The following is a 23,161-nucleotide window of genomic DNA, read 5'->3' on the forward strand; positions in this document are numbered from 1 at the left end:
CCCTCTAATAGAGTCATGACCTCTGTCCAGTTAGCCGTGAATTTGTTTGATAATAGTCCTTTTACCAGCGCTTCCCATACCTGCAGCGAGAATGGACAGCTAAAGAATAAGTGCTCTCTTGTCTCCATGGTGTTGCTGCAGAACACACAATTTGTGTGAGCATTTGAATTTCATAGTAACATCCTTTCCCCTGTTGATAATCTGTTTCTTGCCACCAACCATGTAATGAAAGCATACTTGGGAGTGGCATAGGGAAACCAGATTGCTTTGTAGCCTTCCATCAGTGGGTGAGAGGTGCGAATGTTCAACCAAGTGTTCTTCGTGTTGAAAAGTTTGTGGTAGGTATCATTCCTTCCTTTCCATAAAGCCACATCGTCTCCTAAGGATCGAGTGAGAGTGGTATTCTTTATCTTGTCTTCTACTGCATTTAAGAGAGCCTGGCGATGTTTTCTCCATATGGCCATACATACCACAGCCGGAACAGATATTGGACAAACCCTAATATGACACAAAATAACGCTCCCCATTAACTAATATTGTGCTTTTAACGGATTCCTCAGATCAACTTCCACACATATCCTGGCAAATCGACCCCTTTCAAACTTCAATGTAGTCATATCCACTTTAAGCGGTTTACCTAGACCACGAGCAATGCTCATCAAAATCGATCGATGGTAAAAACTGATAGGTATGCTAGAAAACGCAACCACACCGGTGTTGTAACTATCTCATCCTTCAAAGGATCAAATTCTGGAGACCAGGCTTGTACCATCAAATAACTGCCAAACGCCCTCCATGGTCCACCTGTTAATGATGCCAAATACTCATCCTCTTGTTCAAAGCGAACCATAAAGAACTGTCTTGGCAGGTCCATAAACATACATGGCCCTTTTCGGCTTCCACATCTCTCGTAGTCTCCTACTCATAACCGAGATACCAATGTGCTTACCCAGAACCTTGACAATCATACACTGCTTCCAAAGGCCATGCATAGAGTCTAACACTTCCTGCCCTATTGTGACCACCGGTTTGCCATTCGCCCCGTTCGGAAACTCCAAACGCACTCGCGCCGTAACAAACTCATCATCCAAAACTGCCTCCGGAGACAACATCCCACCCGCGTTACTCCCTACCACCTTTCATCTTCTTTTTTTTTTTTTTGTCAAAGATTGACTTCATCTTCCAAACTACAGTTTAAATCATATAGAGAGAAAAATGTGAGCCCCAACAACAAAATAAATGACTTCGGTTCAATGGTCTTCTCGGATGTCACGTTCAGCTGACCAGAGCAAAAAAATAAACAAAAAGAATATGTAACGTTTGAGCGGTAGCTAGTCTAATCTACATGCATGGTTTTGTAAGTCGATCAACCTTTAACTAGAAATACGCTCAAATGGAGGGTCCCCCGGAGGCCTAAACCTCTCCCCGATATCTGTCATGGTCGCATCTTGCGCGCCCGTGACCTGCTGCTCAGAATCGCCAACCCTAGCCGTCATCTTTTTTTTTTTTTTTTTTTTTNACTCTCTACCACCTTCTTTTTTTCTCTATATAATAAAACAGAAGTACACAACTTTTTTGTGTAAACTATATAATATGGGTTATAAGATTAATTATTTGATTATTTGATAAGTTATAGGTTATATGAGTTTTAACCATTAGTTAAATCTCGATTTGAGATCCTCTTAGAAATGATATTCCAGAAAAATAAAATAAAATCTCTACTGAATATTTAAGTAACCATATATAGACAACAAAATCTCAAAAAAGTTAATATTATTCACAATAACTTTTAAAAACAATCACTTTTAACCCGGGTCCTAAATTTCAACCCGTTTTTTTACTTTTATTCACAACAACTTCTAAAAATAATCACATAGATTATATTTTTTATATAAACTACAATATAAATAAAAAAAATTTCAACCCATGCTCTAGCACGGGTCCTAATCTAGAGTAAAATGATAAATAATAGAGTATTATGATGATGGAAAAAATTGATTGTTCTATTCTTGTTGGTTCTTCATTTCTTAACCATTAATCACTTAGTGACCCATATACTTTTCAATATATATTACTCCCTCTATTTCATAAAAAGTGTCATTTTTACACATTTTACACAAATTAAGAAAATATTGAATTATACATATATACCCCCTATTTATTAAGTGATTAATAGTTTAATTAGTTTTAAATAAGGGTAAAATTTAAAAAAACAATTATGTAAAAATACATTGGAAATGTAAAAGGACACTTAAAACTCTAAATGACACTCTTTATGTGATAGAGGGAGTAATAACTATGATTTATAATGTTTTTACCTGTTTTCACATTTTGTTAGTTTTTAGTTATTTCATTTTTCTTATGGGGTTTTTGGATTCATGCATCTCATTAATTACTAATTGATTTCTTTTCTTTTTTTTTTGGTCAAAGTTAATTACAATGTCTTTCTCTATCCATCCAATCTATTTCATATATGTTGACTTAATCATCATTTTTTCTCGTCAACACTAATTAATGTATTAATTGTGATTTATAATGTTCTTGTCTGTTTTTACATTTAATTAATTTCTATCTATGGTTCCAAATTAATTTTTAGGGATTTCTTTTCTTCTTATTCATGCAATATCTCTTAAATGCAAACTGATCTCTTACCTTTTTTTTTTGGTCAACACTAATTGATGTCAATACAATTCTTGATATTTTTGTATATATATATACGCAATATATACAATAATATCCGTCAGTTTTATTTTATCATCAAAGATGACTAAAAACATGGTTCTTACAATTTTCATGGTGTTATTTGTTATTGGTATATGCTCTCTACGTCTCTTTTTTTTTTTAATGGTTTTTTTGCTTATCACCTTTATAGTTTTATAACAGAATTTAAATGATAGTATATGTTTTAAATATGTATGAACAGGAATGGTGATGGAAAAGACGAAAGGACGTATATGTCATGCCTACCTTAGAGGAGCAACTCCTGGTTGTGATACTTCAGACTGTAACCTAGATTGTCGTGACAGGTGGAAAGGAACAGGAACTTGTGTACCAGCAGGCTTCTCACGAGAAGATCAGACCTGCTACTGCAGTTTTAATTGTTAAAATCGATTTTTCCTTTATTATCTATAAACAATCACCAAATATAATTTAATAAAATAATGGATTGAAGAAAAAAAATGAATATTGTGATCTTTTCTAATTTTGATGTGAATGTTTCATTTTAGAAGTTTTGGTTCGATTTCAAATTTCCGCATATATGTTGAATCTCGATTCTCAACATGAACTTCGTCCTACTAATAAGCCCCATTAAAATTCAACCAATTCAATTTAAAATATATCAAATGTTTAATATATTATTTTATTAATCTGCCATCAGCGACTCTCGTTTAATCTGCAACTGCAATACAACTACCATATACTAATTTGTAGCAGAAACCAAAACAGTTTATTTTTTCTATTTTCAAAAAATATATTACTATAGTTTATAAAAAAAATATGACATATGAAAAAAAAATAAGTTTAAAAACTATTAGGATTAATAATATTTAAACTTAATATATATTTAAAATATAACTTAATAGTTATTAATAATTAGATTACAATGAAACTACAATATAATATTCCAATCTATATATATATACTAGATTAGACCCGCGTATTAACGCGGATTTAAGAAAAATATGTGAAAATTTTTAGTTGTATTTACAATATTAATTTTATTCATTTGATTTTTTAAAAAACTGGATTTAGAGTTCACACACTTGCAATACAGTTTCTTCGTATATTATTGCATGATAAAAAAATTAGATTTTCATTCTATGCACTCAATCCCAATGAATAAAATTTATAATTTTCATATAAAAAATGTGTATTGTATCAAATTTATACCTTAAGTAATATTTTATAACTAAAAATTAATAAAACATAGTTCTCAAAAAAAAAACTGAAACCTAATTTTATCTCATATTTGAAAAAGTAACAATATCTTAAATCTATTTGTTTCATATTTTGTAATCCCATAAGTAATAGTTTTTACTATTTGTCCAACATTGTCATAAATTAATCAAAAATTCAAAGACGTTATTATGAAAAAAATATTTGTTTATGTAAAGGTGAGTATCTACAATCCTTTTTCGTTTAGGATTAATAATTGACAGTATAATTTATTTAATTATGATATTATAGTAATTAATTGTATAATTTTCTTAATTCTTTTTCTTATAGACTTTGTAATTTAAAATTATAATTAGTGCTATTTTTATATACATATATGAGCTATCTTTTTATATTTATTAAATTGTTTAAATTTTTAATTTCTTATAATTCACAAATATGTTTAAAAAAGTTTTTTTTATAACATATGACAAAATCTGTAATTGTTAAATTAAAACGTGTCACGATCACATAAGCTACTAACTTTGAAAACTAAGGTTTATATAATAACATAATATTGAATACACTGTCAAATCATTCACCGATTGAAAAACTTAAGAAAATTACATTAATTTCTTATTTTGATTATCTATTTTTTCTTACATTATGTTAATCACTAATTTTAACACATTAAACCTTTTTATACTTTAATCACTTTTCTGTATAAATTTCTTTTTACTATATGATTATAATAAATAATAATTGTAATTAAATTGTAAATATTTTTCTTGTTAATTGTACATATTTTCCTATCGAAATTAGTAATTTAAAAGATAATTTTCCTATTAGAATTAGTGATATAATAGATTACTTTTGATTTTATATACTTTCAAAAATCTTAATTGTAATCCTTTTCTTTTTATTTTTTAATTTTCTTATAATTATTAAATAAACTTTCATTTTGTTAGTGTAAAATATCCCACATCGGAAAGATGTTAAAGGATTAACTAATATATAAAAAGTTAGGGCCTCTCTATTCATTGCCAATTGGTTTTGAGTTAGAAGCCCACAGTAAAGCCCGAATTTAATATGGTATCAGAACAGTCGATCATGTGGATCTCTATTCCGATGGGTTAGGATTTTGTTTGTTTCCGCTTCTATGATGTTCTATCTATTTTCCATCCTTTCTTCTTGAAAAAAAATATATTTATAATTTTCTTTGACCTATTGTTGCTTGCTTCTTATGCAAGTTTCACTCTTTTGATTTTATTCTTCCTTTTTTTTGTTATGAAACCGAGCATATTGGATTGGTTGTGTCTTTGGATTTTCAAAAAAAAAGAAAAAAAAAAGAAAAAAATAGAAAGAAAAATAAAGAAAAAAAAACGTGAGTCGTTTCTTATCTCTATGAACACATCTCTATGAGCACGTACGATGGTGTTCGGCCAGTTGGCCAAGTGAAAAAAAAAAAAAAAAAAAATGAAGACGTACATGATGGTGGTGTTAATAGCGTTTCACGAGATTTGAAAATGAACCCGTTTGGTTCATCCATGGTGTTGAAGATTGATGGTGACAATGTTTCACCAAGTTTATCCTAATTGTGGGTTTATTGCTTAATCGAGCATAACCTAAGGAATTGACTTTACGGCTGAGTATAAACGTTATTGATGACTCTACGGCTGAGTATAAACGCCTTTGATGACCCTACGACCGGGTATAAACGTCGATAATCTAACGGTTGGGTATTGAAGCCGCATTGAACCCTACGACCGGGTATAAACGTCGATGATGACCCGACGGCCGGGTATAAAGCCGTTATTTTGAAGACTTGTCCAATCTCACCCGTGTTACCACGTATGAGCTTGCCGGGGGTATTGGGATCGGTCGAGATGACAAACCCAAGAATATGTAAATTATGAAGATTGACAAGAATCTAGAAGATATAGTTTAGGAATATTTACATTTATCTAAATATATTATTTACATTTATCCTTATCTTAGTTTAGGAAACTCATTTCTATATAAGAGAAGGTATCTTGTACAATTATAATGATGAGAGTCTAATATGGTATAAGAGCAGGTTGTTTCTTGGGCCACCCCGTAGATGTTGTTCCCACATATGCCCACGCTTCAGATGGTCATGCCTAAACGTGAGAGGGAGTGTTAGTGTAAAATATCCCACATCGGAAAAATGTGAAAAGATTAACTAATATATAAAAGGTTAGGGCCTCTCCATTCATTGCCAATTGGTTTTGAGTTGGAAGCCCACAGTAAAGCCCGAATTTAATACTTTTCATACATGTCAAACTATTATCGATATATTTGACACATGTCGCGATTATATGACTTACTAACTTTGAAAACTAAAATTTATATAATAAGATATATACATTTTTCATTAAAGGTAATGTAGTTATGTAAAATATCATACTTACTCTTTCTTTTTTTTGGATATTTTTTACATTAATGCACACAAATTAAAAACTTATTTATTTTTTGTTAATATTCAAACTAAAACATTGTTTAAAATATCATACTTACAATTTTATACTATGAAATGTATGACCGAGCAACGATTGTTTCTTTTCGACAGGACGCTTAGAACTAAGAGAATGACTATTCTTCTCAGCATATTTGAATGAGTTTGCAAGGATATTGCCATTGTACAAACTATAAATGTTGGTGCCAACTAGACCAAACTAAATGAAAACATAAAAAAGACAGATACAGGTTTTGCAATTGATATATTGATGTTACACGTACATTATTTTATATCAGTGCCTCTTGCATGAAATGAACAGCCAATTTTACGCAGCTCTCAGCAAACGTTTTAAACGAAAGGAGCGATTTTGTTTTGAGTTCAAAATCAACGGTTCTAAAGTAAGAATTATTATCTTTCAACATGCATCTATAGTAGTATAGATATGGTGACTGTTGTATTCTTGTATACATATTAGGTGCGTGCATGGTCATGTTGAGTTTGAGTGCGACGTAATGATTTTTAAAAGACAACGTACAAATCATCTCATATTATATGGTATCAGTATTTTGAATTAGAGATGTTTGGTAATCCAAAACGTACTCATAGCCTTTCGCAGTTAACTTCACACTGGTACTATGGAGAATCCTGAGGGAATAAGGAGAGATGTAGCCATAACTGATGGAGTGAGGCCAACTGGTTCATCGGTTGTGGAAGCAACGGTAGCAGATGTGGCAGTGGCGGGCCGCTATTTGGTCAGAATCCTTTAAAGAAAAAACTTACGGATTCAGGTGTACTTTTGTTGTGGTAGATTGAGGAGCATTACGTGGCTCAAGGTTTGAGTATTGTTGGATACTTTCATGCGAACGAGAGGTTTGATGATGTTGAGCTCTGTGGTGTGGCTAAGAACATTGGTGATCACATCTCTCGCTATTTCCCTCAGGCACCAATTCTCTTGGTGAATCTCTTATCCTTTACTTTCAAGTATAGGAGTTTCTTTAATCACTAGGTTCGACCATCTTATGTTGCACCTGTTTGCTGTTTTGTAGTTTAACAACAAAAAGATCAAGTTATGCCAAATATAAGATCAAGAGAAAAATGTGAAAGACTGAGAAGCTCGACTTTTGTAATATTTGGTAACTTATTTGTTAGTCTCGACTTTTGAAGATAGTGATGCTGCAGAAGCAGGTACGTGATTATTATTATGAATCTGTTTCATCTTCCTTATAAAAATAGATCAGATTTTTTAATGTTAAAAGATGATGCTTTTATTTCCACATTGACTCTTTTCTTCATCTGTTTTGATCGGATTGTTCTAAGGTTTTGTTTCTGTTTTGTTGAAATGAATCATCTTTAGGTTTGTTTGATCTGTTTGTGCTTTTGTTTTGATTTGCAGGACGAGCTTTGGAGGAACTCAGAAGTTCATTATACAATGAGCTTAAAACATCAGAAGGAGCTAAACGGCAACAACAGAGATTTTGTGGCCCTATTGTTGCAATGTCCTTCAATCTCATTGTTGCTGTTGGCATCATCCTCGCCAATAAACTAGTAATCCCAAATTCCATATTCCTGTTGTTCTCTGTTTTGCCCATGTCATAGTGATTTGTATGGTTGAAATTTTGCAGGTGATGGGAAGAGTTGGATTCAATTTTCCAATCATCCTAACATTGATTCACTATACCGTTGCTTGGATTCTTTTAGCTTTCTTCAAATCTCTCTCTTTGCTTCCAATGTCTCCTCCGTCAAAGACTACACCTTTCTCCTCTCTCTTCTCTCTTGGAGCTGTCATGGCCTTTGCTTCTGGACTCGCTAATGCCAGTCTCAAACTCAACAGGTTCGTAGCTCAATCCTTTACCTTTGCATTTGATAACTCTGTTTCATATTTGAAAGCTTTGGTTTTTTTTTTGTTTCCAGCGGTGGATTCTATCAGATGGCTAAGATCGCAGTGTTCTTTTCAAGAAAACCATTTCTTCCACAAATGTTTTACTTGAGTTTGATGACATTTTCAACAATTATGTATCATTACATGCAGGTTTTTGTTGTTTACTCTGTTTTGGGGTTTTGTCCTATCACAACAGGTCATGGCATTAGCTGTAGTATCTCTAGGGGTGGCAATCGCGACAGTGACAGATCTAGAATTTAATCTGTTTGTCGCATTGGTAGCTGTTGCTTGGATTATCCCAAGTGCCATCAATAAAATCCTCTGGTCTAATCTTCAGCAACAAGCTAATTGGACTGCCCTAGCGTAAGATATACTAATTCTCTAGCTCTCTTTTACTTTTAACTTATGGCTTAAGCATTACATGTCTCTTAAAAATAAACTCTTTACTGAACGTAGATTAATGTGGAAGACAACGCCATTTACCGTCTTCTTCTTATTGGCTCTCATGCCATGGCTAGACCCACTTGGAGTTTTACTGTTCAAATGGGATTTAGGTAACTCTTCTGCAATCCTCATCTCGGCTCTTCTCGGCTTTCTTCTCCAATGGTCTCTGGTGCACTCGCTCTCGGGTTAGTAGTCTTTTGTTATTTGCTTCGGTTTTGAAGATCACTCTTGAGTTTGATAAAATGTTAGTGTGGATTTGGTTTGGTTTACATTTTATACCACCATACATAAGAGGCTAGAGTACTAAAGTTGTTGTTTCTTAATTACAGGGCAACCTCGGCAAAATCTCATGTAGTATTAGGGCAATTCAAGACATGTGTGATCTTGCTTGGAGGTTACGTTATCTTCGGGTCCGATCCTGGCTTCATCAGCATCTACGGCGCTGTGGCAGCTCTTGTCGGCATGTCTGTCTACACGTGGCTCAATCTTCCGGGGAAATCAGTCGATTACATCTCGAGCAAGCAGCTTCCAAGACAAACATTACCATTTCAAAACCTAAAGCCGAGGCTGACGACGGAAGAGGAGAGACCGGAGTAGCCGTAGTTTCCATTGATCCGAAGATAACGTAACCTCCAAGATTGTATAGCTTTATGTTTTTGTTAGATGCCAAAGATTAAAAAAATAAAAGAGTTTAGTTTTTCATACAAATTCAGCGATAGCATCAAAATCGGGAAAAAATGAGGGAAAACCATACTCCTATGGGTCGAACCCGCAATCTCTAACAAATTCAAAATAGCACGTAACCAATTGATCCTACAACAATATTTGAAATAACGATACACATTTACAATAATAAACCTATCATAGCATCGAACCGGCGATCTCAAACAAATTCAACGTAAGACGTAACCAGTTGTTCCCACACCATACTCGATATTATGATACAAATTAATTCTTATAAACCTATCATAGCATCGAAATCGAAAAATAATGTGGGAAATCAACACTCCCATGGGTCGAACCAACGATCTTAGACAAATTCAGCGAAGGACGTAACCAGTTGATCTCACAACAATACTCGAAATTATGATACAAATTTATTGATATAAATCTATCGTAGTATCGAAATCGACAAAATTATGGAAAATCCACACTCCTGAAGGTCGAACCATCGATATCAGACAAATTCAACGTAAGACATAACCAGTTAATCCTACGACAATACTCTAATATTCTGTATTGTGATACAAATATATGTTTATAAACCTATCGTAGCATCGAAATCTAAAAAAAATATATAAAATTTGATATAAGTTGACTACATTAATTAATTGCAATAAAGTACAAATATATAATTTAATTAGCTAACAAGATTATATTATATTACAAGTCGTACTATATTTTTAATACTAATAGTTCATAATGGGTTTATCGATTTGTCGTGCAGTTACGTGAAACCAAGCCGCCCCCGGGTGGGCCCGTCAACTGAATATGACAAGTGCCGTGCAGCATGTACGAGTACGGAACAAACCCTAGAACTGCGTTGACTCTGGATGTACTTATTATTTGGTAATCAACCAAATTGCTCGCAACTTGTCTTCTGAGCTCAACCATATCATTGACCGGCAATAAGATGGAATCTGAAACCAGACCGATCGATTCTAGCCTATTCTGGCCGTTTCTCACGGAAAAGGGCAAGAGATTCTGTCTGGCAATCAGTTCTTCCGAAAACCGGAGCTCGACTTTAATATGTTCAAACCGAACAACTTGTTTCTTGTTCGGATTGGTGAAATTAAGTTGCAGTACAATATCGCCGCTGAAAACCGGTGACTCGAAGAGGATTGTGTTTTGGCTTGCGTTGGCGACGTCCAAAACTGGGATTCTCGGTCTGACGGCGAAAATCAGGATTAACGTAGTAATCCCACAGATTAGAAGACCAATGCTGAACAAGAAACAGCAAATGGCACCAAACCATGTCCATGGACTGGTGCGGCTTGGGCTTAGCCGGACGCAAACCCTCTCGTAAACCGGCTGTTCGATGCCGTCTAGATTAGGTGTCGTTCTTGGTGTTGTAGCACCCCATTGTGAAGACGGGGTTACAAACGGAGGCGTTTCCGACATGGTGTTTTCTTCTTGATGCACTATCTGAGAAAAGAGAGAGATTGACGCAACAACTCGACCACCAGGTGATGACGTGGCAGCGTTAGACGAGGTGGTGAAGTAAAGCGGCGCTTCGGTGGAGGTGTAATCCGAAGTTTTATCGTTTAGCACTCCGGTTCGTAGAAAAATCCGGTGGTGTTGGTGATGGTGGTCGGAGACAGGAGGAGGAGGAGGAGGAGGAGGAGGCGCGGCGAACCAGAGCTGTTGATGTTGATGTTGATGGTGGTGTTGGCTATCTGCTGCAGCGGAGGGAACGGAAGGGATGTGGTTGAGGTCGAGAGAGAGAGGAGAAGGGAAGTTAGTCTTGGAAAACTTCGGCGGCCTAGAGAACTTTTCTGAACATGCATAATAAAACAGAACAAGTTTCTACTCTGGCTGTCCTTTTTTCCATAACATCTCTTCTGATTATTTATTAGCTTTCGCAGTTTATAACAACATTAAGCGTGGTGGATGCGATGAAAAAGTCATTCTATTCACAGACAGAGGTATTTCCAAGTAAAGTTACAAAAAGCATGTTCGTTCTCTTTTAGAAGTTGAAGTTGAGATTGTAAATGCACTTTTATTATCATAACAGTTGATCTCGGTATAATTAATCTCAAGTTAATATTAAATTTTGCTATGTTGTTGGTGTAGGAGCTGATGGAGGAAGAGCCGTAGAGGAGAGTATATCTTATTTACTACTATCTGACAAATATGTGTCCTAGTTCCAAAGTATACCATAAAAGGATATTGTAAGGTAATATTCTTTTTTTCTTTTTGAATTTCTAATATGAAATATGATTAAGTGTAGATAATTTTACAGCCACCCAATAATTTTGTTTCTTATGGTTTTGTTTGGTATGGTGGAGAATCTATCTCCCCATTGTGATCAATCAATCACCACAACCAAAGCTCTGCATCATTCGTAAGCAAGAGCGGCTTCTTCGGGAGTGTCGAAAGTGCCTAACCAAACCCTAGTTTTCTTCCAAGGATCTCTTATCTCAGCAGCGTTAGAGTCCAAGGATCTCTTCGGGAGAAGGTGTTTGTGTTAGAGTCTAATGAAGTTAAATTGTTTTTTTGAGATGTTTCTAAAACAGGTAGACCACAGATTTAAGAAGGAAAATCTCCATAATAAGACAACGAATTCTGAAAGTGTACCAAGCCTAAATGTGTAAGCATGAACTAAATGTGGGAATCCTTAATGTGTAAGCATGAACTGAAGCATATGATTCGTGGATGTCGTTGATTCAATTATCGTAGAAAAGAAGAACTGATGGTGATAATGATCGTATGCCAAAGCAATATAATCAAGATGTCGAAGTCACGAATTAGATTTCTATGGTGATCATACTTATAATTTTGAGAATAATTTACAGATTACTAAACAATTAAAACCCCACTTGGATCCAAATTTATTTAATTAACCTACTTCGTTAATCTAATTTACATCAACCAGAAAATATGAAAATTGTAAGAACCTGATCAATGATAGCGGGCCTTGCTTTGGGCGTGGATCGTGAGCTATCACTCTCATCGCCATTTCAAAATGAGATTTATAAACTAATTTTAATATAATTAAAAATCAAACATTCCTATATGGAAATATTTAAGTCTCGGCACTTGACAGGTACGCTAAAGACTAGTTCATAATTAGTAAATAAAAAACATAAAGTCTAGTTCACAACGGTTAGTAGATACTAGATAATATGTAAAGTAGATCCGATCTCACCAGAAGGCATTGTAATCAGAATATTCCAACTGCATCAATATTTTCAACATCAAAAGACCAAGTATAGCTCAAGAACAGATGATTCATATTACGCTTTCTCGGTACTAAGTTTTACGTATGTAAAAGGCTCATGGGAGCAATACTTCCCCTATGAAGTGTTCATTTTATCGCAGACTTCTAGGCAAATGGGAACGAACATCCCTGGAAACACCAACATTGTTAAACCCTGATGACAAAACAGAGCTTTTGACAAGATTAAGGTAACATTTAAAGACAATAAGTTTGTTTTATTCACCCATCCAAAGCTGGAGAGATCGTTTCCGGTTCCTGTTCCATTTCAAACAGGTATGATACATATAGGATTTAGTTGATGATTCTGTATGTTATTCATTTCCATAAAAAGAATAAAAGAATCAAGTAATTAGAAGAATTGGCATTGTTTTACCTTTCCAAGATAATCTTGTTTAAGATTTCCCCAAAAGACTAATGTTTTTTTTAATCAAAAAAGAGTTTTAGTTTTAGTTTTTTTTTTCGAATTAAATGTAAAATTAATAGTACATTTTTATAATGGTTTTACATGTTTTCACTTTTAGTTAATTTTTAGTTATGTCACTTTTGGTGAGGTTTTTTGATTCATGCATCTCATTAATTACTAATTGATTTCTCTCATTTTTATTTTGGTCAAAGTTAATTAATGTCTTTCTATATCCATTCAGTCTATTTCATATTTGTTGACTTTATCATCATTTTTTCTGGTCAACAATAGTTAATGTATTAATTTTGATTTATAATGTTCTTGTCTGTTTTTACATTTAATTGATTTCTATCTATTGTTTCAATTTAATTTTTACGAAATTCTCTTCTTCTGATTCAAGCATTGTTTACTTATTGATTTTTTTCTTAAATGCAAATTGATCTCTTACCTTTTATTTTTGGTCAACACTATTTGATGTTAATACAATTCTTGATATTTTTGTATATATATATATATATATATACACAACATATACATTAACATCCATCAGTTTTATTTTATTTGTATCATCAAAGATGACTAAAAACATGGTTCTTACAATTTTAATGGTGTTTTTTGTTATTGGTATATGCTCTCTACGTCTTTTTTTTTTTTTAAATGGTTTTTTTGCTAATCACCTTTATAGTTTTATAACAGAATTTAAATGATAGTATATGTTTTAAATATGTATGAACAGGAATGGTGATGGAAAAGACGAAAGGACGTATATGTCATGCCTACCTTAGAGGAGCAACTCCTGGTTGTGATACTTCAGACTGTAACCTAGATTGTCGTGACAAGTATAAAGGAACATGAACTTGTGAACCACCAGGCCTTAAAAGAGAATACTAGACCTGCTACTGCAGTTTTAATTGTTAAAATCGATTTTTCCTTTATTATCTATAAACAATCACCAAATATAATTTAATAAAATAATGGGTTGAAAAAATTGAATATTGCATCTTTTCTAATTTTGATGTGAATGTTTCATTTTAGAAGTTTTGGTTCGATTTTAAATTTCAGCATATATGTTAGATCTCGATTCTCAACATGAACTTCGTAATAAGTCCCATTAAAATTCAACCAATTCAATTTAAATATATCAAATGTTTAACTCATATTGCGCAGAGAACCCAACATGATCAGTGGCGGACTCAAATAGAGCTTAGGTAGGTCAACTGATCGGGTAAAACTTTGAAATAAAGTTTTTTTGCATGTGAAGTTTCAGCAGCATAGTTTGTCATTCTTCCCTTTGTTGACCTTCCCAACAAAACTCTATGTGAGTCCGCCACTGATCATGTTGGGTTCTCTGCGCAACATAAATATGTTTACTCTATGTTGGTCTTTTTTTCTATATATGACCTGGGTAAAATTTTCTCCTGGGTCCGCCACTACATGCTTGTATATATATGTCTACATGAGTAAAGGATACTTAGCTCCTCATTTATAATTTATAAAGTAAGCAACTACCTATTTTAACATACTATAATAATCTGTTAATTGTCACTAAATGAATTCTCAATACAATATTGGAAGATTTGGTTTCTTTGTAACATATTTATTGAATCGATGATATAGATCGACTACACTAATTGATGAGCCTTCGTAAAGATTTGAGACATAGTATCAAAATGCTTTTCTGATAAACCACCTTTTAGTTTGCTCATGGTGGATTGTCTTTTACTTCAGGTTGTTGACTTTGGACTATATCTAGAAGGACACGCTGCCAAGTTCCAACATCAAAAGAACATTTTGTTCTCTCAATTTCGGATACGTTTCCAAAAGAGAAAACATTCACCAAGAAAGGAGATATTTATGTCCCCGGGAGGTTTACCCATTGAGCTTATATCTGCAAGAAAGCCTCAAAGAAGGTCTAATGGAATTTATTAAACTGGTAAATGTGTCATTGATAATATTATAGTTATGTTTTGTAAGATAGAGTTACAAAGTTACATTTTACATTTTGTGTATATCGATATAGATTCGATCAATGTAAATAGAGAAAGACTTACATGAATCAGTTTTTTTTTTTGGTTGAATTACATTTTTAATATTTTAATATATAATCAGTATGAAAAGAAAATAAGTGATGCATTTTTTTGACCCAAAACGAAAATTTAAAATCAAACTAAAATCAAAGCTAAATTAGTAAATTAAAAAGAAAACGACATTAAAAACATCGTGATGATTTTTTAATTTAGATAGTATCAATATTTCTGGAGAAGTTTGGTAACCGAAAACGTATTCATAGTCATGTAAATTTTGATGGGTATTTAGACATGTTGCATGTTACGTCGGACTTTTACAGTAACGTTTAAGAAGTTTGAACATCCAAATTATATCTGAAATTTCGAACTATTTCGAACGTCGGACATTCTATCGTGATATAACCAAAGTTAAAATTGCTTCTACGACAAGATTTTGTAATGAACAAAATGGTGAAAATTAAAAAGGTTTTTCTCAAAGCAATTTTAATGACTTAAACTAGATTAACCTAATTTTACAGAGGTTTATGTTTTACAAAAAGGAACAAAAATTTCATAATTTGCTTGCTAAGTGCATGTATATACAATATACTATATAGTAATATTTAAAGTATGTTGTTTCCCGTTTTCGATCTAAACACCGTGTCGTTTTTTCAACCGGACATTGTTTAGTGTCTACCGAATAAGCCACCACAGCAAAACCCGAACCCGTAACAAAGCCGGGCCGGGTCGAAATTGCAGAAGCAGATTTGATTTGCCTCTCCCGTCTTCTTTTTGTCGCCTGAACGCAAAAACCTTTGCTTAAACCCTAGAGAGAGGAGAGAGGAGAGAGGAGAGAGAGAAGAGATGTTTCGGGCGGTGGGATCAGCTCTTAAGAGAAACAAGGAAGCGTTTAATGTAATTGCTCGAGGGTCTCATCGAGCTTTCACCTCTAAAATCACAGCTGCTACTGTAACCTCCTCTGCTTCGTCTTCTCCTTTAGCGGGGAACTCTTTATATGGCTTGCGATCTCTTCTCAAGGTAGTTTCTACATTCATTTCTACTCATGTTCTTAACTCAATTCGCAAGTAGTTTGGAGAATTTGTCTAAAGGTTGATACTTTTGATCAGGATTTTTGTTAAAGTTGAGATTTTTATTCCTATTTGACGATTCTGAGATTGGGATTGATCAAGATTCTGTAATTGAGATTGGAGTTGATCAAGATTCTGTTATGTGTAGGGTCAAAATGCTTCATTGTTTAGGAATATGTCAACTGTAGCGTCGATTAGCTCAGAGAGTAAAGAGGGTTTGAAGCTTCTTGTCACTGGAGGACCTCAAGCTCGGAAATGGGTTGGTATATGGTTGTTCGGTTCAGCTGCTTGGGTTTTCAGCATGGTGGTACTAGGAGGTGTAACCCGATTAACTCGATCTGGTTTATCCATGACTGATTGGAAATTCACCGGTGAATTCCCTCCTCTGTCAGATGAAGCTTGGGCTAAGGAGTTTGAGAAGTATAAGCATTCACCTGAATATAAGCGGTTAGTGTTGTGATTTTGGTTGCTAACTTGTTGCTTACATTGTGTTTTCTATCGTTGATGTTTAAAGTGGTATTTGTGTTTTGGTATATGGTGTTTTGCAGTGTGAACAAAGGGATGAATCTTGAAGATTTTAAGTTCATATATTGGATGGAGTATGCTCATCGAATGTGGGGAAGAGGATTGGGAATCATGTTTGCTTTGCCGTTTTCGTTTTTTCTGCGTAAAGGTTATATTACTCTACGTCTTGGAGTTCAGCTCTCTGGTTTATTTGCACTTGGTGCTGGACAAGGTTTCATTGGTTGGTGGATGGTTAAAAGTGGTTTAGAGGTAATCAGAGATGATCTTATTAGATTTCAAGTCCAGAATATTGTGTAACCAGTAATCAGTTTTGTCCTGTAGGAGCCACCGTCTGAATATTCTCAACCAAGGGTAAGCCCATACCGTCTTGCAGCTCACCTGACCTCAGCTTTCGCCATTTATTGTGGACTTTTCTGGACCGCTCTCTCTGTTGTTATGCCTGAACCACCAGCTGAGTCACTGGCTTGGGTTCGTGGAGCAGCTAAAGTGAAGAAGCTTGCATTACCAGTAAGCTTGATTGTTGGTATCACTGCGATTTCAGGAGCCTTTGTTGCTGGAAATGATGCTGTAAGCAAACTAAAAACTTGAATATAAGCTTCTACCTTTGTTTAGTTACAGTAAAAAATCTGAGCATTTTGATCTCTCTGCTTGTGAATGGTAGGGTCGTGCATTCAACACATTCCCGAAGATGGGCGATACATGGATACCAGATAATATATTTGAGATGAAACCACTTATGCGCAACTTTTTCGAGAACACAGCAACTGTTCAGGTACACATTGAAACAGAACTTTCTCATTTTGCTTCAAGAATCTCAAAAAAAAAAGACTTAAACTTTACTTAAATTTCAGCTTGATCATCGCCTTCTGGCAACCACAACGCTAATGGCGATTGGAACAATGTGGTGGTTCACGAGGAAGCTAGATATACATCCAGCTGTTAAAGCTTTGATTGGAAGCACTGTCGGAATGACTGCTGTTCAGGTTCTTTATTCAATCAATCAACATAAACTTTCATGAAAACTCAATCACCATAAAGTTTCATGGAAACTTGATATGAAAACCGTTGATGGGGCTTTTTTCTGTTCTGTTATTTGCAGGTAACATTAGGTGTGTCAACGCTTCTGAGTTATGTTCCGGTTTCACTAGGAAGTGCACACCAAGCAGGAGCTTTAACACTTCTCACTTTGATGTTACTTCTCAATCACACTCTTCGGAGACCATCACCTTCTCTTCTCAAATCTCTTCCACAAGTTGCTAAATTAAATTTCAGCTAAGCCTCCTACACCTTCTGTTCTTTTTCATTATTTACTAAGAAACGATTCTTTGGCTCACACTGTTATACTAGCAAGCTTTCTCATCGAACTTTGTGTCAATGATGTTTGTATTATCTATCAGTCATGGTTCGATAAATAATGTACGAAAACAATTAACAAAACCTTCATATGAATCCCAGAATTCTGAGTGATTTTGTTGGAGTATATTAATTATGTTTCGTTTTCGGACTAATATCATTGATAGCTTTGTAATTTCTCTATAACCAATTCGGTTCAATACTTCAATGTTATATTTGAGTTCAGTTTTGGTTCAAATCCGTCGCAAGCCTTGTGGATAATGTTTAGAGACAGTTTTTGGCGTTTTGGGTTAACAAGACTATACACGTGTCGTAGAACTGTAGCTTATAGGATCCACGTGTCAATATCGCACCATCTTCCTTTCTATATAGAGCCATGATACAAAACTCTCAGTTAACTTCACATTAGTAGTACTATGGAGAATCCTGAAGGAAGGAGAGATATAGCCATAACCGATGGAGTGAAGCCGACTGGTTCGTTGGTTGTGGAAGCAACGGTAGCAGCAGTGGCAGTGGTCGGGCCGCTCTTTGGTCTGATGAGTTTTAGCCTCGTAGCGACGGTAACTCTGTTTCTGATCGTTTCTCCACTGATGCTGATATTTGCTCCGGTTTTGGCTGGGACGGTGGCGATTCTTGTGGCGGCAATGGTTGGTGTTGGGGTGGCTGCAGCCTTATGGTTGGTGGGAATAGCCGCTTTGGTTTGTTGTGCGAAAGAGATTGGTGTTGGAACCGGAGTTGCTGAGAGGATGGTTGAGTCGGTGGTGAGAGAGTTAGGTTATGGTCGAAGTCGTTACTTCTGAGAGAAGTCAGATTCTTCTTCTTCTTCTTCTCGGGCTTACTCTTCTGACTAGTTCAAACTTGGAAAAGGCCTCTTTCCTATTCATGGGAATTTCAAGTGAATAAAGAGAATGCAAAGATGATATGGCTATGATAAGCAAACAAAATTAAGTAGAATTTTTCCAGAGACACAGTTTGTAAAATCTTCCATAGAAAATTTTGTAATGCTATATCATTTTTTCTTTTTGAACTCTAAGGCCATGAATGGTTGGTTGATACGCTCCACGGATTAAAGTGGGACCAGTCTACTATTTTTTGAACAATTCTTGGTTCATTTCTAAAGTGAATCCATTCATTCACTTCTCCTTGTATTATCCAATGAAAACATGACATGTTACCTTGCATTTAAATTATAAATATTTTGAAAGATCTAAAATAAAAGAAACAAAATAAACAAAAAAAACTAATAAAAAAAATCATTAATAAACCTAACATTGCGTTAACGGCGTTGCAGTCTTTTCTTTTTAGGTTTTTGACGAACAATTATAATAGCCATTGATACATACTACCTTCTCTGCCTATGGATATTAGCATGAACTTCTCCAATCTCTATCCTCCACCTTCTTTTGTGTGTGTATGTATACAGAGGAGGACGATGTTGGTTCATTTAATTTGGATTCAGAGGACGAAACGTGAAGACATTCATTGGGAACAGAAGAGATACGACGATCTCTTTTTAATTAGATAAACTCATACTGTGAAGTGTGAATTTCCCACTTGTGTACTCCAGATAGACACACATATGCATATATCAATATTCACACCAAAAAAGAATTCAGAAATGATCATTACCTACAATTAATTTCATATTTGGTGTTGCTCTTAATTCTGAGTAAAGGCAGATATTAAATGATAAAAGTCAACCATATCCCATCGTGAAGTTTAAATGCTTCTTGTTTTGGGTTTATAATTATGTTAGCTTAACCCTCTCGTCATGTGTTAAAAAATGTGAAGCTTGCTGACTTCGTTACTCTTTTTTTTATTTTTTATAAGTTTAATGGAGATAGAAAGTGTTTTACAACAAGTGTTTTTTTTGCAGAGTTTTGATCTCTGGAACTAAAACATAGTTATAAAAACAGAGTATGAACTATTAGACTCTTGAAGCAAACGAAACTTGGAAGCCGGTCTCATAGCTCTTGTCTCCTATTTTCCAAATGGTAGATAGTTGATTTCAAACTTACTTGTCTATAAATTTGACTAGGCTAGCTGCTGGTTTTGGGTCCTCTTAAACCACATCGTGGAAGGCAACCAGACCACCACAAAATTCAAGCTCCAACCCGGTTGGTTTACTTAAACATATATAGGAACAAAAGAGTCTTGAGTTTTCTAATGGGTTTTCTTCTTCGGGCATATAATTTGATTAAAAGCTTCAAGATTCTGTTCTACTTAGCTATCTTGCAATTTTTTCATCTTGCTTTACGCTTGTACAGTGTCTAAAATGTGGAAACGAGTTTTAGATATTCAAGTAAGGATATAACAAAGTTGCAAAACCTTTTTTTAATAGAAAGCATAAACGTTAGCAAAACCAAAAGAGACAAATGAACTATCACCAAAATCACTCGTACAATTTCTTGGCCTAAAGAGTTCTGAGAGTTTTGGTTTGGTTCTTTGTAGCTTTCTCTTCATACTTTGTTCTCTTCATCGGTATTCCTATCCTCTTGCTTGTCCTAAAAGAAAACAGGAAATGTCATATGGATTATAGGAAAGCAAAGCATAAGGATAAATCATTTACCTGCAACACTTGTGAGGCAAATGACGTATTATATAAGGTTGGACTAGTAGTAGCAACAGATAATTGAGTATCCAGAGTAAGACTTGAGTCCTGAAACATTTAATCAATTTAATCTTGTCATATTTGGATCAAAATTGGACATAAAAAAACAAAGAAAATGATATATGAAATACCTGAAATGATAACTTTTTCTTTGTTGTAGCATTAGTTGATGTTTTTGATGTACTACGTTTTTTTTGTTTCAAGAACATTCAAATATCGACCATGGGGTCCGACTGTTTTGTTCTTTGGCCGTCCAACAGTTGCTTTTCTTTTAATTCCGCGAGCATTTGAAACTTCCACGTCTTCTTCTTCTCCTTTCACAGGTTCAACATTTGAAGTTGGGAGCATCCATTCATTAGTTTTCACAAGTTCTTTTTTCTTTTCCTCCAGCTTTTTAAGCAATTGACATGCAGCTTCATTTGCACACATCGTCAATTCTACATGTTCAGCAGCAGCAGATGCAATCTCACGGAAGTTGCGACATAAATGGCTATAACGCTTTCCAATCGATTGTGTTATTGTTCCACTAGGTGCCTCTAAACGATAAGAAGAAATGCTTCATGATTTTGCCTCTTTACTCCATCGAGTCAAGATGTAGCTAGATGGGATTCTTCTAACATCCTTTTTATCCAACACTTTCAATGTATGACGACATAAGATTCCAGCAAAAGAAAAATTCATGCAACTACACTGTATCGTTTGGTTTGTAGCATCATAACTAACCAAATGTTCTCGCGGTCCACCACGATAAGATACTTTGTATTCATACACCATTTCAGACTTACTAACCTTTTTGGCAACGTAATCGCCGATAACTATGTATTGCTTCTGAAACAACCTGAAAATTTCGGGTGTATACACTTCCTCTGCATGTTGCAACATCTCTACAGTAGCAGATAATACCGACGAGGTATGCATCATTTTGAAGTCAGTAGTTAATTCATTATATCGCCGATCATCCAACACTCTCTCATAGTGTTCAAAGAAGGACAATAAGTCATAACTACTCTTCAAGTATCTTTTCAAGATATTATTCATACTTTCACTACGCTGTGTGATCACCATATCTGCTGTAAAACTATGACGTCCATATACCATAGCCCACTTTTCTCTCACCTCAAAAACATTTTTCAACCATTTATTCTCGGTCAAATTATGCTTCTTGAGCATATTACTCCATGCCAATAACCAATCTTCTTCTTCCTCATGGTCATATACACACTTCCCAAAGTCTATGGCAAACTGTCCTGGCCCATGAAATACATGACTTAACTTCTTTGCAGCATTTTGGTATATATGCCAAACACATAACCTGTGTTTTGTGCCAGGGAACACCTTCACTATCGCATTCGCCATTGCTGCAGATTGGTCAGTAAAAATTGTTTTTGGTTGTTTTCTAGACATTGCTCCAAGAAAAGTCTCGAAAAGCCACTTATATGACTCAGTGGTTTCATCATATAACAAAGCAGCACCGAACACAACAGTTTGCTTGTGATGATTAACCCCAACAAATGGAGCAAATGGTCTATCATATCTGTTGGTCTTATAAGTTGTGTCGAAGCAAACAACATCTCCGAAAAGATTGTAATCACTTATAGACCGATCNTCTTGTGATGATTAACCCCAACAAATGGAGCAAATGGTTTATCATATTCGTTGGTCTTATAAGTTGTGACGAAGCAAACAACATCTCCGAAAAGATTGTAATCACTTATAGACCGATCATCTGCCCAAAAAATATTAGTGATCATATCTTCCTCATCAAGTTGCATTGAATAAAAAAAAGATGAATTCTCCTCTTTTTTTTTTTGAAAGTACTCTAAAACTGCTCCAGCATCTCCTTTTTCCATTTTTGTCATTCGCTTGCGGTATATGTAATTTCGATAGTCTTTCTCCATAAAACCCAGATTTCCTCGCCCCCCAACTTCTCTGCTCATCATTTCAACAGTTTGTTTTGCTGAAATTCCTGACATGTCGGCATCATGAGCATGTTGTTTTTGAGAGTCAGAGATTTCCCGATTGACCTTCAACAAATGCTTCATAGGTGTCCTCACTAAATTATGGTTATGGTTCGGCTCGAAAGACACAATCTTATATTTTTCGTTCTCCTGAAGGTAACAAGCCATATGAGCATTACAGCCACACCGTGTGACTGGGTGTGAATAAGATTTTTCGACCTCAAGTTCTTTCCTATACCCTTGTTTTGAGCAAACATAAACAAGCCTTACTACCTTATCTTTTTTCTTCTCTCTCCGTTGTTTCCTTACATCGAAACCATGATTGCCGCCATAGTTTTTATAAGCTATATATGCAGCCTCATCAGAACTAAACTCCATTCCAATACATATTTCATCTTTCTTCTCATTTTTTTCCTTTGCTTCCAAAGTAGCAACCTCTTCAGTTTGAACATAATCCTCTTTATTGGCTATGTCACATTCTTCTTCAAATTCATCATTTGTAGCTAAAAAGTCAATCGAATTCTGACTTAACAAACCAAAATCACCCGAGACTTGCAAACTAGATTCACGACCATCAAGAACAATTTCATGACCACTTA

General features: G+C 34.8%; 3 protein-coding genes, 2 long non-coding RNA genes and 1 pseudogene across 5 annotated transcripts; 5 read left to right on the forward strand and 1 right to left on the reverse strand.

Moving 5' to 3' along the window:
• LOC104726156 lies at positions 2,746–3,202 on the forward strand. Its single transcript, XR_758016.2, has 2 exons — positions 2,746–2,812; positions 2,924–3,202. It is a non-coding gene; the product is annotated as an uncharacterized LOC104726156 (long non-coding RNA).
• On the forward strand, positions 6,991–9,342 carry LOC104728924 (annotated as a pseudogene).
• On the reverse strand, positions 10,107–11,737 carry LOC104728925. The gene is made up of 2 exons (XM_010447837.2): positions 11,719–11,737; positions 10,107–11,173 (listed from the first exon to the last, which is right to left on the reverse strand). The coding sequence occupies exons 1-2, from the start codon at positions 11,735–11,737 to the stop codon at positions 10,107–10,109; spliced, it is 1,086 nt and encodes a 361-aa protein (XP_010446139.2).
• LOC104726154 lies at positions 13,538–13,985 on the forward strand. Its single transcript, XR_758014.1, has 2 exons — positions 13,538–13,645; positions 13,758–13,985. It is a non-coding gene; the product is annotated as an uncharacterized LOC104726154 (long non-coding RNA).
• On the forward strand, positions 15,750–18,148 carry LOC104726157 (cytochrome c oxidase assembly protein COX15). The gene is made up of 7 exons (XM_010444946.2): positions 15,750–16,065; positions 16,264–16,562; positions 16,664–16,889; positions 16,962–17,207; positions 17,302–17,412; positions 17,492–17,623; positions 17,740–18,148. The coding sequence occupies exons 1-7, from the start codon at positions 15,892–15,894 to the stop codon at positions 17,914–17,916; spliced, it is 1,365 nt and encodes a 454-aa protein (XP_010443248.1). The 5' UTR covers positions 15,750–15,891; the 3' UTR covers positions 17,917–18,148.
• LOC104726158 lies at positions 18,391–19,020 on the forward strand. The gene has a single exon (XM_019231492.1). It carries the CDS (start codon positions 18,410–18,412, stop codon positions 18,791–18,793), a length of 384 nt encoding a protein of 127 aa, XP_019087037.1. The 5' UTR covers positions 18,391–18,409; the 3' UTR covers positions 18,794–19,020.

This window comes from Camelina sativa, chromosome 11 (assembly GCF_000633955.1).
Source record: "Camelina sativa cultivar DH55 chromosome 11, Cs, whole genome shotgun sequence".
Classification (NCBI taxonomy): domain Eukaryota; kingdom Viridiplantae; phylum Streptophyta; class Magnoliopsida; order Brassicales; family Brassicaceae; genus Camelina; species Camelina sativa.